This window comes from Protopterus annectens, chromosome 1.part1 (genome assembly GCF_019279795.1).
Source record: "Protopterus annectens isolate FY-2018-M chromosome 1.part1, PAN1.0, whole genome shotgun sequence".
In the NCBI taxonomy this organism is placed as follows: Eukaryota; Metazoa; Chordata; order Ceratodontiformes; family Protopteridae; genus Protopterus; species Protopterus annectens.
The window spans coordinates 1164749120-1164767752 of record NC_056726.1 but is presented as its reverse complement, the minus strand read 5'-3'; the positions used below and the strand labels follow the sequence as shown (position 1 = coordinate 1164767752).

Below are 18633 nucleotides of genomic sequence, written 5' to 3'. Positions count from 1 at the left end.
TCATTACTGCATTTACATTATACATTTACAGTTTCAGCGATACAGTCATTGCATAACAGGGCTGCAGAAAGTAGTGTTTATGTTGATAAACTGTTTGAACTATTCTGTAACAGAGCAATAGAATTAACTATATACATCATAAGATTATGAGGTGCTTATTTCACTATAAATTAAATAGTCTAGATGCATTTTATTAAGACACAAAACTTCACAGTGAGTCCTACACCTTGAGTTACTGTATCCTGTGAAATTAGGATATATTTGTTAGTACTGATGAAGATATAGTTATCAGGCGGAGTGGTAGATCTGTTAAGATATGTTAGTATTGCTATGTGTGTTATGTATGGAGACAGAAGTCCAAGATTATAAGCAGGACAGCAGGAAAGGATTAGTCTGAGAAAGCAGAAAAGTAAGATGGGAGAGGAAAATATGTTACAGAAACATAGAGGGGGGTGTGTTAATACAGCTAAGGAGAGAAGATAAAAAATGAGCAATGAGAAAGATGAACCTGAGATGAGAGATTCAATCTGTTGAAGAGCAGGAATATGACCATGACTGAGCAGGAGCTTGACAGAACATGAGCATGACCGAGCATGAGCATGATCGAGCATGAGCATGACCGAGCATAACTATGACAGACCATAAGCATGACCAAGCGATACCATGACAGAGCATGACCATGACTGAGCATGAGCATGACCAAACGATACCATGACTGAGCATGACCGAGCATGACTATGACTGAGCATAAGTATGACCAAGCGATATCATGAGTGAGCAGGAGCATGACTGGACATGAGCATGACCGAGCAATACCATGACTGAGCATGAGCATGACCGAACATAACTATGACTGACCATAAGCATGACCAAGTGATACCATGACAGCAAGCATAAGCATGACCGAACATAACTATGACTGACCATAAGCATGACCAAGTGATACCATGACAGCGAGCATAAGCATGACCGAACATAACTATGACTGACCATAAGCATGACCAAGTGATACCATGACAGCGAGCATAAGCATGACCGAACATAACTATGACTGACCATAAGCATGACCAAGTGATACCATGACAGAGCATGACCATAACTGAGCATGAGCATGACCGAGCGACACCATGACTGAGCAGGAGCATGACTGAGCATGAGCATGACCGAGCGATACCATGACCGAGCATGAGCATGACCAAGCAATAACATGACTGACCATAAGCATGACCAAGCATGACCATGACTGAGTAAGGTGCTGTCTGAGCAGTAATTTCATGTCAGGGAGTTTTCCAGTCATTTTTGTAACTAGAAGGATAACATTCCAGAGCTTGGAGACATAACAACAGTACAGAGAATCCCCTGCTGGGTTGTTAGATTCATTCGTAATTAACATTAATTTTTCACATGAGCAGAGATCCCTTGTGGGGGAGTAAAGCTGTAGAATATTTTGTATTAATATATTGATAATGTAATCATGAATGATTGTTTTGGTACTGTTTGGTGGTGAAGTTCATAAGTTTATTTTGGGAGAATTAAAGAGCAAGTTTGAATTTTTTAGCCAGGTTTCTACAGAAGAGAAAGACGCTTAGGTTATTTCATTGAGTTGTAGTGTAAGGGTTGTACTCAGTTATTAACCTCAATTTCTCAGAAGTCTTTGTACAATTTTATCTTAAAATAAAAGATGAAAGCAAACACATTACCATTACACAGTGGCTGTAAGTTTAAGCAGCACAAATATTTATTTATTTATTTATTTATTTGACATTTGTTAACTCGGTTGGTGCAACTGAGCTATCAGCCCATTTTCAGTGGAGACCTGAGGAGAAAAGTTCCAGGAAATTACATACAGATATTCACAGAACATAGAAAAACATGTATTGTAAGTTATACAATGTAGTAAAAATAAAAAGTAAAATATGGAATATGCACAAAAAGTTAAGTAAAATACAGTTACAATAAACAAAATGAGATCAATTTAACAGAATCTGGCAATTTCAAATATGCACAATATGTAAGGCAGATTGGAGACAATGTACTATAAGAGATTTTGTAAATTACAAAAACAGATGAGCTACATACATAATTACATTGTTTTTAGTTGTAGTGGATACATAGTAGTCACACTATATCTATATAAATAGATGCTTGTCTATTCAACAGAGAGATAAGTCTCTCTGCTGACACCCTTAGATGATGATGATGTAAAGCCTTTTATTCATTGCTGAAACCCTTAGATGATGATGTTGTAAGGCCTCTTATCCTGTTACGTTTCAAGCTGGCATTTTATTCTACCAAGATCTCAAAAGGTGCAGAACTCTACAACACGTGTTGATTTTACTCCATCGTCGTCGGTTGTTATTTCACTCCAAAAGGTAGAAATTAATAACTTCTAAAACGAACAGAAGTATAAACAGTTATTTCAAAGCAGATATGTGTCACATATCTGAAAAGTTTAAAGTTAATTCTGAAAAGATCTTTGCTTTACCGATAATATGTTTCTTTCAATTTCGTGGGGTAGATGTGGTGGCATCATTGGCCTGCAGTTTTGCCAGTTTCAATGTAATTTAGCATGAAGAAGTGATTGTTAATAACTCTCAGTTAAGGAATGATTTCAGATTCTGTGCATGCTTTATTGATAGACTTTCTTGATACTGCAGAGCGGCTTAGGCAGTTTATATAACTTGTGACAAATCCATATGTCAGCACAGAATCTATTAATTTCTATAAATCATCCCATTTTAAAAGTCTAGTCTTATTCTATCCCTTAATTTTATGTTGCAAGAATATATGGGAAACTAATGTCCAGTGTCACAAGAATTTATGACTAAGCAACTTCAGTATTTCATGTTTTACAAGTCATGTCTGCTGAGTGAAGAATATTGGAAGGTCTGCACCTAACAACACACATTAGATTGTGCACAGAAGAGATGGCCAGTCGCTCAATTTCTGAGCCACCTTCTGATTCTAAATGGTATTTAATGATATTTTAATGACCCTTGTATATTTTTAGAAACACAAGCATAACCTCTTGATTTGATTTTAACTGTCAAATATTCTAGAATGGCACTGATAACACCATTATTGGCTATTTCCTTCATAAAATGGCTATTATGTGGTAAGCTCTATCAACAGTGTTACATGTAATTTCAAAATAAAAGTTTTCAGAAATTAATAGCATGTCTGTACTAATTCACCCGGACTTCTTTCCATTGGTATATTGTTTAAATTTTATTTTTATTTCTTAAAAAATAAAAATAAAATCTTTATCCCCAACTCCGGACATACCAGAAAGGCAGCTTGGACAAAATACTAGGGTAATCGGGAACGTTATTTAAAATTAAACACACATACCTGATATCCCTTGTATTTCTTCCATGCTGTCTCCCTCCTACCCCTAAACTGCCCTAAAGTTATTTTTTTTTAATTAAAAAAAAAGAAGACAAAAACGGCGCAATGGAGACTTTCTTTTCTCTGTTGCTTCCGTTTCAGAGCATTGTTGTACTGGCTATGCATGGGAGCGTAAGTTCTATATGCATGCGCATTACATCAACACAAGGAATCGGAATACCACCAGCCGCAGAAGAACAGTAATGCGCCATTACACAAAGACATTATTTAAGAAAAGTACGTTTTTTTTTTTTCTTAAGTAATGTCATTGTATAATAGCAATAACTGACTCCGTGGTTGTGGTATATTGAAATTTACCTATGGTTGGCTTTATTTAATCACTCTAGCTTCACCCTCATGATTAAACCATGCCAATTATGGGTACATCTTGAATATACCACACCACATCATCGATTATTGCTACACACCACATCATTGATTATTGCTTAAATAACTAATTCTGTTGGCTCACACTTAAGTTCCAGTTATCAAGTTCTCATTTAAGTACTCTAATCAAATATGTCCAAGTGAATTAATACCAGCATGTAATGCGAGTAACTGATAATGTATTTTTAAGTAGGTTGAAAGCTACTGCACTGATTGCAACATATAAATGTACCTTTGCTAGGAATAATGTATATAAATCTAATATAATTAGAACAGTATTTATTTTAATAGCACTAACTCTTTTTGGCCAGTGTAACTTACAATAAATAGCACTAACTCTTTTTGGCCAGTGTAACTTACAATAAATAGCACTAACTCTTTTTGGCCAACTTTTATTGTGTTCCGTTCCAGTTTAACAGTTCGTTGTTTGTGGATTTTTGGTGTTTAGTATTTATTTTATTGTTTATTTGTCTGTGTTGAATAGGAATGTCCAACTGGGCAGTGCCTATTTTCAGCAGATGCCCAGAGAAAAAAGCTCCACCACAGTACATCTATATCAACAAGTGAATTTTAGACACTTGTCAGGAAAAACAGATTTCCCATGAAAAATACAAACATAATTACAAGACAGATATATACAGTAAATTATTTACATCAACAATTGTCAATCTATACAATTGCTCCAGCTGCATAATCTTGCAGGAAGTAAATGGATTGATACTGCAGTAGGGAAAACATTGTAAAAGAAGATTAGTGTCCACACATTTCAGTGAAGATAGGTTTGCAAGGATTTCAAGATACATAAAGAACTGAACTATAAAATTATGAAGGAAGGGAGATTTTAGTATTGCATAGGTTTGTAAAAAATTCAAGAGATATAATGAGTAAGTTATAAATTATGTAGGAGGGGAGATATTAGTAGTGTGCAGGAGGACAGTTGTAATAGCGTATGATTGAGAGAACATGGCATATGATTGGTTCTGTTTAGGCTGCGTGTTCCAAATTGGTGTATTTAGAAGTCGGACTATTTCAACAAGTGCTTTTAAGTGTTCATTAACTTAGTTAAATCTAGTCAATATTTACTACTTATCAATTTATTTAATTGATACTTTAACATTTAATGTTCTTAAAGAATTAGTTTTATGGAAATAGTACGGTATACAGTTATTTTTAGGTAGTGGAATGCATTTGCCCATACTCTTGTTTATGGCTACGCTGTTTCTTTAAGAGCAGATTTGCATTTGTGATTTTGCTTTAACAGATTTGTTAATTATTTTTAATTGGTGACACTATTTAACATGGACATTGTGTGCTGTAGCTTTATTCTGATGAAGCCCTGAGTGTAACAGGACGAAAGCACTTAATCTTTACTTTCATTAATAAAACTGGCTTTACATTCAGCTTGGTATCCTCCATCTGTGTGAAGCACGCCTCTCTGCCTTGACACCTGTTTACTGGTTTATTAGTCATTCTTTTGGTGGCTTTGCTTATTTATTTGTTTGTTAGAAAATTTAGCTACATTGTTGTAACAGGGGGCTAATTTGGATTTTAGTGTGGAGCTTAAGTTTGTAAGGATAGGTGAGACATATAAGAGTGTTTGAAGCAAATAGGATGAGGCTAGGATTTTTCTTACTGGGTCTGTAAGGTACTGTTTTGCCCTGTAAAGGAAGCCAAGCTTTTGGTGGGACTTTTTAATTATTTGAAGAATATGTTGACCAAATTTAAGATTGTCATCTATTATAATATTCCATAAATAGTGGTACTACTTCTGTTTTACTAATGTTTGCAGATGTAACTAAAAAAAATTATTTTTATTGAGATAATGATTTGGTGTGAAGAGTATGAATTTTGTTTTATCAGGATTAAGGAGTAGGTTAGAATTTTTCAGCTGGGTTTTATTGCAGAGAAAGAAATTTGAGTGATTTCTTGTAGTCCTGATATTCTGGGGAGGTATACATATTAAAGTTGAATCATCTGCAAATTGTACTGTATTTGCTTGGTGTATAGCAGTGCAATGCTTTTTTATACAAATATTAAAAAGAAAGGGTCCTAGTATAGAGCCCTGAGGGACACCTGTGGTAACCAAAAGAGAGGAAGAGAGATCCTGTTGCCTTCTAGATAGATAACTAAGGAAGTTAGTAGGGACTGAGGGAGACCCATTGAAAAAAGTTCAGTGTGTAAATGTTGGTGTGATACAGTGTTCCAAGTTTTGGATAAGTCTAGGAACACAGCTGACACTAGTTTACCATTATTCCTATACTGGTTTATAGTGTTGGTGAATTGAAGGAAGATGGTGATTTTGCTATGGTGGGGTCTGAAACCATGCTGTGCTTCCATATTATTTGGATTTAAATTATGTAGAAGCTCAGCATGATAGGGGTAAGGATTGCAATGGGCCTGTAGTAATTAAACTCTGTAGACGTGCCACCTTTGTGTAAAGGTATAACAATGGATTTTTCCAGATGGAAGGAGGAATGTATTTTTTGGATATAGATTTATTTATCAATATAGAGACTGTAAAAGCAATTGTATCTGCAGCCATTTTAAGTAGTCTGATGCGAGCTGGTCAGCAGTTAGGGTGGTTGGTTTTAGCTTATGTAGGAGTTTTTTAATGGTGGAGGTAAGTAATGGGTTGAAATCAAATAGATGAGGATATTTAGCAGGGGTTGCTGGTACTGAGAGGGTAGTGGAAGTATTAATCCTCGTGAGGGGTAATCAAGTCTGTATAAAATAGTTATTAAACTGTGTGGGAACTGAATCAGTGTTTTGTTGGATGTAGGGTTGGGGTGGTAATTTGGCATTGATGTAAAAGTTTGTTTCTGGATGTACGGAATAGTTTTGGGTTATTTTAATGTTTATTTTGGGGGATGTTATAATATGTCTGCTTGTTATTTTTTTTTTCGTATTTTGTCCTATTCCTTAGCATTACCTGAAAAGTTGAAATGCACTTTGTGTTCTATTTTTGAGCCACTCTTTCCAGGCTTTGTCATGCCGCAGCATTCATTTCTTAGTTTCATTTGTTATCCATGGTGCAGAATTTGATTTGCCACTTTTAGTACATACTGGGACAAGGTTATTGAGAATGTTTAGGAATGTCTCATTGAAGTGTGAGACAGCAGAATCTAAGGACATAGATTTTTAGTATTTTCTAGTTGTATATTATTTAAAGGATTTGATGAAAATGTGTGTTAAAGTTTTTTGAGTTATGAATTTGATTGTAAATTACCTGTTTATCTTGGATATTGTAACTTCTGAGAGTGTAAGTAGGTTAATGGTCAGTTAGTCTGTCTGGAAGGCAACTAGCAGCCCTAGGTTTGTTGGGTCTATTAGTAAGAATCCATTCTATGGTTAATTGCCTACCAGTACTTTAGTTAACGCTAGTAACTCATGTAATTGACTGTGTAAAGCCATACAGGTTTAAGGAATCAGATGTGGTGTTGCTATTGATAAGCTGTATATATATTTGGGTCTCCTGATATTACTGTTTCATGCTGTATATGGTGGGATATCTAGTATAGGATATTTTCTACAGTGGTAATGTTTTTACCTGATGGGATATATATGGCTGTTAAACAATGTATTTTCCTATTACTGATTTTGAGATGTGATGTGATGTTATTTATTTATTTGTTGACCAGGTTATTCCGACTGAGCTCAAGCCCTTTTTCAGAGGAGGACCCGGGATAAAAGCTCCACAAGAATTACATATGACTAGAATATTGACATATATAAAGTATAAAAGTATAAAAAAATATAAAAAAATCAACATTGAAGAATATACCAAAGATATTAAATGTGAGTACATGTTTTTCAAAAAGTGAAGAAAAAAGCGTTATAGTTATATACAAACTTATATCAGTTTATACAAACATGCCTAGCATTACAATCACTGAAGAAGAGAGAACCATAATACACTAAAGGAAATATGATTAACTATTTTGAGCCGCTGAATTTTTAGCAAAGAAGGTTGGTAGGGTCATAAAGTTTGAGTAGTTAGCTAATGACAACATAAGAGTAGACTGATAAGTAGATAGTCAAGCTGTTTAGCAGTAAATCTCACTGTATAGTAGTAGACAAGGGATAAGAGTTACAGGAGGAGGGGTAGGTTAGATAGAGTAGAAGTGGTTGGAAGGGTGAGGTAGTTAGGGGGAGCAAGAGAGGAGAGGAAGGAGTGTTTAAAGAGGGTGTTTACAGTGGCAGTGATATTGGTAGTTCTGCATTTTTGCATATGCAGTCATGTTTAGAGAATTATTTTAGATGATGGCTATTCCTCCTGCTCACTTATTTGTTCTGACAAGCCTAATTATATTGAAGCCAGGTGGGGTAATTCCACTGTCATGGAAGTCTTTTTTCAGCCATGTTTGTAGCTATGATTATTTCTGAGGAATATCTGGCAATACAAACATGTATGCCCTGGAATTTTTTTGCATACGATTCTAAGATTAATATTTAGGAAGAGAAGGCTGGAGATGGGAAATGAGAGAGAAAAAGAATGGTATAGTTAATACTGTGTTGGTAGTCTGGGCTGTTTTGCTGTTGTGTGGGGCCAGAGTTTGAGGGAATGTTTCCACTAATGTCTGAGTGTAAATTTATTTTATGAAGGAAAATAAATAGCCAAATGCATTTGTGTTTTAGTTTTATTGGATTTCTTATGGTAATGTACTTAGATATAAGATACCAGTAACTGAAAAATATTTGAAGGTTTGCTGATACACTGTGGGTGCTGCGGTGATTGATAGACTTTGGTAACTGCTGGAATAGTGAGTGTGGGTTTATAAGACTGTTAATTACATTTATTTGGGAGGTTTGGTAGTTGGTAAACTGTGCAAATATACTGAGGAGGCACATTAGTAGGGTATGAATGAGAGTAATTTTGTATAATATGTAAGTTAGATTTTGCTGAAGATATTAGTTTGTACTGTACAATGTTACTGGGCAAGAGTAGCTACAGTGGTATAACTTCTAAAAAGTCAACCTGGGTAGTAACACTTTAAGTAAATCAGTCAGAGATACTAATTGTATGGCAACTGCAATTGGTTTATGTTCTGATTGTTTTGATGAAGAGATGGGTTGGGAGAAGTCTAGATGTAGAGTTGTTATATTTTAACTGTAGAGTAGGAACTGATGGGTGGGAATTGGGAGTAGGGTAGGGGGAGTGTATTGACCCCAAATGTAGTGAGGGTGAACAGAGTGGGGCCCAACCACTGAATCAACAAAGTAACACTGCTGAGAAAAACAATCAGCAAGCTTCGGCTATGGTAAAAGGTGAGAAGGTTTCCAGAGATAAGTAGCAGTGCACAAGCCGAAGAAAACTAAGCAAATATTTATATGTATGGTTAAGTACTTAGAGAGTTAGCTGCAAAACACTGAGTAAAGGAAAGAAAGTAAAGGGGAGTAGTCTCAACAGGAGGCAAACAAATAGCTTGTCCTGTTTTGGTGTGTTTGTTTGGGAAGGGTAGCAAGCTATGTATTGGCAGTTACTTTTCACAACACAAAAAACTGTTAAACTGATTACCTGTACCTGTTAAACTGATTATCCGTTATTATGTGCAGTAGTATAAACCGGTGGTATGGGTGTTGTTGGGGGTTCAGGAATCCATGTCCTCTAGTTCAGAGTATGCACCACTACAGCTACCTACTACAGGTGAGTGTACATAGACACTCAGCTGTCCCTACAGTCTGTTTCTAGAAACTGTAAGTCGCAGCTTGTGTTAACTTTACTGGATTAAATATACATACCCTCTTTGACTGTATGCTCTCGGTCATTTCAAGGATAGACTTCAAGCTTGGGTGTCAGTTGCTGGACAGTGATAGTCCTTATGCAGCCTGTGCAGTGTATTAACTGGGTATGGTTTGATCAGAGTTCACAGAGTAGCAGTAGAGATGGATATCTACTCTGACTGCACATTCTCTGTCCTTTCAAGGATGGTCTTCAGGCTTGGGCAGGGATAGTTCTTACGCAGTCTGTGCAGAGTATTAGCTGGGGCTGATTTGGTCAGAGTTGACAGAGCAGGAGTAGAGATGCTGACTACAGGCCAGGGGCTCCAGAAATGCATGATTTCAGTGTGAACTCAAAGACAGTGCCTAGAATAAAATTTGGAAAGAATAAAAATGAATAAATATTCACAAGAACGTAATGCATCACATTGATAGCATAATCAACTAACATTTAGAGGCAAGCTTTATTATTTTTTCCTTATTTTATGGCTGGTATGAATGCAAATTGTGCTACATCATACAAGATAAATGTCTATAAATTCCAGAATTAGCTACATGAAATCACAGTCTAACCATTACATTGACATCAATTTATTTCTTACAGCATATAAAGAATTTTAAACAAAGATCAGTATATTCTTCAGTCCATAATGGTATAGATGAGCAAGAAATGACAATATGTATTATTATTATTGTTTTGTTAATGAAATGTGTAGTTTCATTTTTAAAATATGCACTTTGCATGCACCTTACATAATGTAAATTGGTACAGAAAGCATTGCACTAAAAGTATGCACAAGCTTTACATAACAGCACTGCTTTGGTTCTGGTTATTTTGTAGGTAATTCTGGCTGAACAGAAAGGCACATCAGATCTTTATGCCATAAAGATTTTGAAGAAGGATGTTGTAATTCAAGATGATGATGTGGAATGCACAATGGTGGAGAAGAGGGTCTTAGCACTGGCCAATCGTCCACACTTCCTGACAGCATTGCACTCTACTTTCCAGACTGTGGTAAGTAGAAACCTGTACTTCATGCTAGCTATTTTAATAGGTTCATTGGTTCATAGGTTCATACTAGGCTATCTGCCCTAGGGCATTTATAAGCCTAGCCAGAATGTGTTTGGCTTTCACCACCCATTTTAAATTTATTTTGCTATGCCCTTTTTCAAGGTTAGTATACTGTGCCTCTGTCTAACAGTGACACAGAAGTGATACCCAGGGTAAACCTACGATCTCCCATCCACTCATCAAGATTCCTCTTGAAGAGAGTCAATGAGGGACTCTGCCTAACCTGGACTGGGATTTTATTCCAGAGTGAAGGGAGCCTCTGGGTTATTAATCTGTCCCTCCAGCATGTCCTATTTATTTCAGTGCTGATGTTCAAGTCTCTTGAACGCGTAGCTCGATGGGGTTTGGATTTTCTGAGGTGCAGCATGTCCATTAATTCCGGGTTGGACATTGCTTTATACGTCAGGCACAGATTGCCTCTGAGCAGGTGGTATGCCACTGAGTAGAGCTGGAGTTTCTTTAACTGGGCAGCATATGGCATCTGTTTGAGCCCTTTGATCCTCTTGGTGAGGTACTTTTGGGGTCTTTCCAGTTGCTGCAGGTGTCTGGTAAGGTACATCCCAAAAGGGGCATTGTACACAATTATGGGCCTGATGAGGGATGAGTAAAGAGGCACGATGACCTCCCTTGATCTAGATGTGAATCCCTTCATGATTAGGTGGGCTATATAAAATGTTTTTCTAACCACTTTGGCCACGTGGTTGTCAAATGAGAGATTGCTATCAACTTGGGTCCCCAGGTCCCTAATTACTTCTTCTGTACTTAATGGATTACCACTTATGTGGTAATTTGTGGGCACTTTGTATTTGCCAAAGGGGATGACTATACACTTTTTGGCATTTAGCTTGAGGCCATGGCTCTGGCACCAGTTGTCTGTTTCTATGAGGCCCTTTTGGATGATGCTTGTGTCGGCTGGAGAGTCGATTATGCCGCCCAGTTTGCAGTCATCTGTGAACTTGGTCAGCCACAGTCCTTCCGTGTTGGCCTGTACCTCTGAGAAATATATACCAAACAAGAGAGGTCCCAGGACTGAGCCTTGTGGGACACCACTTGTAACTGGTTTGGAGTCTGACATGGCTCCAGCAATTCTAAACATGTGGATTCTGTCTTTGAGCCAGTTTGCAATCCATCTAGTGACATAGGGGTTTATATTTAAGCTGGTGAGCTTATCTATAATGCCCGAGTGGGGTATTGTATCGAAGGCTTTTGCGAGGTCCAGGTAGGCTGTGTGGACGACCTTCCCCTTGTCAATGGCCTTGGTGACTGTTTCAAAAAAATCAACTAGCTTTAAGAGGCAGGATCTGCCCTTAACAAAGACGAACTGGGTAGGATCCAGTGTCTGTAGGTCCCCAATATCTTTATTTATGAGGTCCATGATGATCCTTTCCATAGCTTTGCAGACCAAGCTAGTCAGGCTTATGGGGCGATAGTTTCCAGGATCCGTTGAGGCACCACATTTATGGAGAGGGACCACTGTTGCTGTATGCCACTCTTTGGGCACATATCCTGTAGTAAGGCTGAGATTGAACAGTAGTTTTATGTTTGGGTTTAGCTCTTCTTAGAGTTCATGTAGGACACAGCCTGGGACACCGTCTGGTCCCATTGATGCTGTGTTTTTTGCTTTGGAGAGGGCGGCTCTTACCTGAGCATCTGAGATGTCAGGGGGGTAGCACTCTGCTGGGATAGATATTTGCCCTTTTGGTGGGAGGGAGAAGTTTGCGCTGAACCTGTCAGCTAGGATGTTGGCAATGTCTGTGGGTTCAGTGTATTTTTTGTCATTTTGTACTAATTCTGAGCATATCTGGGAATTACCACCCAGGTTCCTAACATAACTAAAGAAAGCCCTGTGATTATCCTTAGTGTCCTGTGCAATTTTTCTCTCGAAGCTGGCCTTAGACTTTTTTATGAGTGCCCGTAGATTTTTGCTAATACTGATCAGTGATGCCTTCCTTTTTGGGATTTTGCTCTATCATTTAATAGCTTCCTCCTTCTATTGTATAGTTTGTTTATGGCTGGGGTCCACCAGACAGGACATCTGCCTTTGGAGGATTGGGTCTTGGTTTTATTTGGGATCGCATGATCCATGCATTCCTGAAGGTGTTCATAGAATGCATTTATAAAGGATTCTGCGGTCTGGGCCATATTTTCCACAGGCCTGGGGGCTTTGAAGGATTCTACCTCAGTTTTGAGGAGTGTGAAATTTGCTTTAGAGAAGTTTTTCACAGTGGTTTTCTGGGCAGGGGGTGGGGTCGCGATGTGAATATCCAGTGAGATTAGTTTATGGTCTGATCTTACCAGTGAGGGATACACTTCTGGTCTGGAGCATAGAGTCCCCATGTTGGTGATGATCAGGTCTAGTATGTTTTCCCCTCTTGTGGGAGTAGTAACAAGTTGTTCCATAGCATTTGAGTTTATAAATTCTAGGAACCTTTGGGCTAGGGTGTTGGAGCTAGAGTAATGCTCCCAGTCTATGTTTGGGTAGTTGAAGTCGCCCAATATAATGGTGTTTGGAGAGACCTTCATATTTTCCAGTGTTCTCAGGAAGGCCGAGTGGGGTTCCTGGGTTTGGGAGGGTGGTCTGTAGCAGGCTATAAACTGGAAGGCAGTTTTTACCCACTGTTAGTTGCACATGGATAGTCTCTGATGCTTCATGCTTTGCCACCAACCTGGAGGTGTGGGTATCTTTGATGAATATCGATACTCCCCCTCCTTTTGTGGTTTGGTCCAAGTTTTGGGGCCGAAAAGCAAGGTATGAGGTATAACCTGGTAGTGCTGGGATGCTCTCGGGAGCCCTGAATCAGGTTTCTGTTACTGCACAGATATCAATGTTCTCCATGCTAAGGAGAGTTTTGAGAGTGTGTGCATCTTGAGGTTTAGACTTCTAGCATTGAGTAGCATTACTCTTAGTTTCTTATCCCTTGTGATAGCTATGGAAGTGGGTTTGTCTTTTGAGCCTTGCCTAAAAAAGGCACTATGGGGGTAGCAAGAGCCTTTGCCAATATCTGAAAGCCCAGGGGTGATAGGTGCAAGCCGTCCCTAGCAAAGCATCGTGGCTTGTCGAGCATATCATCCCAAGCTGACAGGCATTGGATCCCCTTTGAATGACACCAGTACTTAAGCCAATTGTTGAAATTGATCATCTTTTCTTCATATTGTGGCATCATTCTTGGTGAGGGTAAGATGCTACTCAAGGTCAGGGTCATACCGGCCTAGGCTACATGCTCAGAGAGCTCCTCTATGTCTCTTTTCATGTAGTCCAGGGAGGTACGTCTCAGGTCATTCACACCAGCATGGACAATGACTGAGTTATATTTGTACTTGCCTTGGAGTGACCTGAGTGCTTGTGTTATGTGACGGATCCTAGCGCCCGACAGGCTGCTCACCGTGACCCTCTCCTTGTTCAGCCTGGTGAGTGGGACGTCAGTGTGCCTGACGATAGAGTCACCTATTACAAGTGTATCAGGTGTGTTGTTTAGTCTTAAGGGCTGTGACTGTTCGGCACACTGGCTTTGTGAGATATGTGTTGCACGTGTTTTGTTTTGGGGTAGCGGTTGCTTGGGTGTCTGCTTTGGAGGTCTCTGCTGCTTAGGCAGATCTTTATTTAGAGCATCTGTGTATGTTTTTGTGTGATTATGTGTTTGGTTTGCTGTCGTTGTAGGTCTATGTGAGACTGGAATTGTAGTGAGTGTGGTTTCCTTCTCCTCCTCACTGGTTATGCCAGTACTGAGTTGAGAGAGCTTAGCCTCCAGTTTGGCTATATGGTTGCATCTCTCACATGTGTTGGAATTTGTTGGGAGGAGGAGAGGGTTGTCTGTGTACATGAGGCAGTTGTAACATTGCCTCAAGATTCCCAGATTCACCAGCTGGACCGGAGAGGAAATTGACAACTGACCTTTGGACATGCTAGAATAATATTGGGAATTCCTTTATAATTGAAAACAAGGGCCAGTGGGGAGTGAGGGTGTAGTGCTTTTAATTTTTAGTGCTGACTTATATAATTGCTTTAGTGAGCAAGTGCCAGGTAACTTAAGTGCAATGTGTTACAGGTAACTTAAATGCAAAAACGAAAACAGTAACTTTCTTTCAAGTGAAACAAGGAAATAAGTACAGTAAGCAATGCAGATATCACTAGTGAGCCACAGAAGCGCTGAGAAGCTGCATATTAGGTGGAATTAGCGTTCCAGGGAAATAACAAGCAAACAAACAACAAGCATATAAACAAAGCTAGATTCAGCAGGCCTGGATCTAGTCTATGCTACAGCAAACAAGGTGTACCAATTTCAGTAAGATACAGTTCAGATATTCAGGCACTATAAACCTTTAACCAGAAATTCCCAGCTCAGAAGGGCAGAGTCCAGCCTCTTCTCCCAAAAGAGTGCAGACCACGAACCTTCTTAATGTAAAATAACTGGCCTGAAGCCCAAGTGCTTAAACCAGAACTAATACACTTTAAGAATAACAGACACTGGGCTCTCAATCAGCAGTTCCCATCTTAGAAGGATGAAAGCTACCTGTCCTGCCACCACAGTGCATACCACAAACCTTCCTAATGTAAAACAACTGGTCTAAAGCCCAAGTGCTTAATCCAAAAGACTTAGCATGATAGCTACACTTTAATCAAGTTACTACCAAGCAGTAATAAATACAATTGAATATTTTAGAGAATGTCTGGATTAGTGCTCAAGTTACACAAACAAAGCTAGATCCAGCAGGCCTGAATCCAGTCTATGCCACAGCAAACAAGACGCACCAACTTCAGTAAGAAGCAGTTAAGATATGCATGCACTATAAGCCTTTAACCAGAAATTCCCAGCTCAGAAGGGCAGAGTCCAGCCTCTCCTCCCACAAGAGTGCAGACCACGAACCCTCTTAATGTAAAATAACTGGCCTGAAAGCCCAAGTGCTTAAACCAGAATTAATAGACTTTTAGAATAACAGACACTGAGCCCTCAATCAGCAGTTCCCCACCTAGAAGGATGTAAGCTACCTGTTCTGCCACTACAGTGCAGACCACAAACCCTCTCAGTACAAAATAACTGGTCCGAAGCCCAAGTGTTTAAACCAAAAGGCTTAGAATGAGTTACACCAAGCAGTAATAAATAAAATTGAGTACTTTTAAGATGATGCAAAAGTAAAATAAAGTAGGTAGAAACACAAGTACAGTAAAAGCAGATGATTTTTTTTTTTCTGAACAAGTGCTGAGATCAAAGAAACAGATTTGAGTGCTGAAACTAGAAAACTGGCTAGTTATAAGAAAAAAAAACTAAGCTAGAAGACTTCCCTCCAACACAGAAGGGCGTGGGGGCTGAGAAGCCTACAAATAGTCTATACCACTTAACAGGAAAGGCAGGAAACAAGCTTAATTTTTTTTCTGTTTCCCAGATGCTCTCTTTGTACACAGTAGGAGTGACAGAAATCAGAATATGATCTCACTGAACTCAGTTGAGTGAGCAAATGAGATGGGCCCAGAAGGAGTATCCAAACACAAATTTACAAGAGGGGCAGGCAGTTTCAAGGCCACTAAGATCAACACCAAAACAAAAACAGGGAGGGTGGGTGGGACTAACTGAAGAGCAGAGTCAAAACTTCCAGTTCATTTAATATTCCTGCAACACAGTTAAAATCAATTTAAATACTGTATTTTTGGAAAAAAATAAGTGCAGATAAAGGTACTTCAATTCTCTTATACGTCCAGTTGAATACAGCTAGTTCTTAGCCGGCCAAAGCTGAGGTTTTTAAGCAGAAAAGATTTCACACTGTACCACTTAAATAGGCAAGGACAAGAAATCAAAGAATGTGGCTTCCACCACACCTGTAATTACTAGCAAATAATAAAATTCAGCAAACACTGACTAACTTCCAGTTCAGTTAATATTCCTGCAACACAGTTAAAATCAATTTAAATACTGTATTTTTGGAAAAAAAGTGGAGATAAAGGTACTTAAATTCTCTTATATGTCCAGTTGAATACAGCTAGTTCTTAGCTGGCCAAAGCTGAGGTTTTTAAGCAGAAAATATTTCACACTGTACCACTTAAATAGGCAAGGACTGGAAATCAAAGAATGTGGCTACCCCCACACCTGTAATTACTAGTAAATAATAAAATTCAGCAAACACTGACTAACTTCCAGTTCAGTTAATATTCCTGCAACACAGTTAAAATCAATTTAAATACTGTATTTTTGAAAAAAAAGTGCAGATAAAGGTACTTAAATTCTCTTATACATCCAGTTGAATACACCTAGTTCTTAGCCAGCCAAAGCTGACGTTTTTAAGCAGAAAATATTTCACACTGTACCACTTAAATAGGCAAGGACAGGAAATCAAAGAATGTGGCTACCCCCACACCTGTAATTACTAGCAAATAATAAAATTCAGCAAACACTGACTAACTTCCAGTTCAGTTAATATTCCTGCAACACAGTTAAAATCAATTTAAATACTGTATTTTTGGAAAAAAAAAGTGCAGATAAAGGTACTTAAATTCTCTTATACATCCAGTTGAATACAACTAGTTCTTAGCCAGCCAAAGCTGACGTTTTTAAGCAGAAAATATTTCACACTGTACCACTGAAATAGGCAAGGACAGGAAATCAAAGAATGTGGCTATCCCCACACCTGTAATTACTAGCAAATAATAAAATTCAGCAAACACTGACTAACTTCCAGTTCAGTTAATATTCCTGCAACACAGTTTAAATCAATTTAAATACTGCATTTTTTGGGAAAAAAAAGTGCAGATAAAGGTACTTAAATTCTTATACATCCAGTTGAATACAGCTAGTTCTTAGCCAGCCAAAGCTGACGTTTTTAAGCAGAAAATATTTCACACTGTACCACTTAAATAGGCAAGGACAGGAAATCAAAGAATGTGGCTGCCCCCACACCTGTAATTACAAGCAAATAATAAAATTCAGCAAACACTGACTAACTTCCAGTTCAGTTAATATTCCTGCAACACAGTTAAAATCAATTTAAATGCTGTTTTTTTTGAAAAAAAAAGTACAGATAAAGATACTTAAATTCTCTTATACATCCAGTAGAATACAGCTAGTTCTTAGCCGGCCAAAGCTGAGTTTTTTAAGCAGAAAATATTTCACACTGTACCACTGAAATAGGCAAAGACAGGAAATCAAAGAATGTGGCTACTCCCACACCTGTAATTACTAGCAAATAATAAAATTCAGCAAACACTGACTAGCTTCCAGTTCAGTTAATATTCCTGCAACACAGTTAAAATCAATTTAAATACTGTATTTTTGGGGAAAAAAAGTGCAGATAAAGGTACTTAAATTCTCTTATACGTCCAGTTGAATACAGCTATTTCTTAGCCGGCCAAAGCTGAGGTTTTTAAGCAGAAAATATTTCACACTTTACCACTGAAATAGGCAAGGACAGGAAATCAAAGAATGTGGCTACCCCCACACCTGTAATTACTAGCAAATAATAAAATTCAGCAAACACTGACTAACTTCCAGTTCAGTTAATATTCCTGCAACACAGTTTAAATCAATTTAAATACTGTATTTTTTGAAAAAAAAAAGTGCAGATAAAGGTACTTAAATTCTCTTATATGTCCAGTTGAATACAGCTAGTTCTTAGCTGGCCAAAGTTGAGGTTTTTAAGTAGAAAATATTTCACACTGTACCACTTAAATAGGCAAGGACCGGAAATCAAAGAATGTGGCTACCCCCACACCTGTAATTACTAGCAAATAATAAAATTCAGCAAACACTGACTAACTTCCAGTTCAGTTAATATTCCTGCAACACAGTTAAAATCAATTTAAATACTGTATTTTTGGGAAAAAAAAGTGCAGATAAAGGTACTTAAATTCTCTTATACATCCAGTTGAATACAGCTAGTTCTTAGCCAGCCAAAGCTGACGTTTTTAAGCAGAAAATATTTCACACTGTACCACTTAAATAAGCAAGGACAGGAAATCAAAGAATGTGGCTACCCCCACACCTGTAATTACTAGCAAATAATAACATTTAGCAAACACTGACTAACTTCCAGTTCAGCTAATATTCTTGCAACACAGTTAAAATCAATTTAAATACTGTATT

The 18633-nt window shown here is 38.0% G+C and overlaps 1 protein-coding gene across 1 annotated transcript in view; it reads left to right on the top strand.

The window, feature by feature from the left end:
- PRKCG (protein kinase C gamma) overlaps positions 1 to 18633 on the top strand; it is a 4166346-nt gene that overhangs the window by 3389301 nt on the left and 758412 nt on the right. Inside the window, exon 11 of the mRNA XM_044080462.1 lies at positions 10334 to 10507. Coding sequence (XP_043936397.1) covers positions 10334 to 10507 — 174 coding nt within the window. The remainder of the gene's footprint in view (positions 1 to 10333; positions 10508 to 18633) is intronic.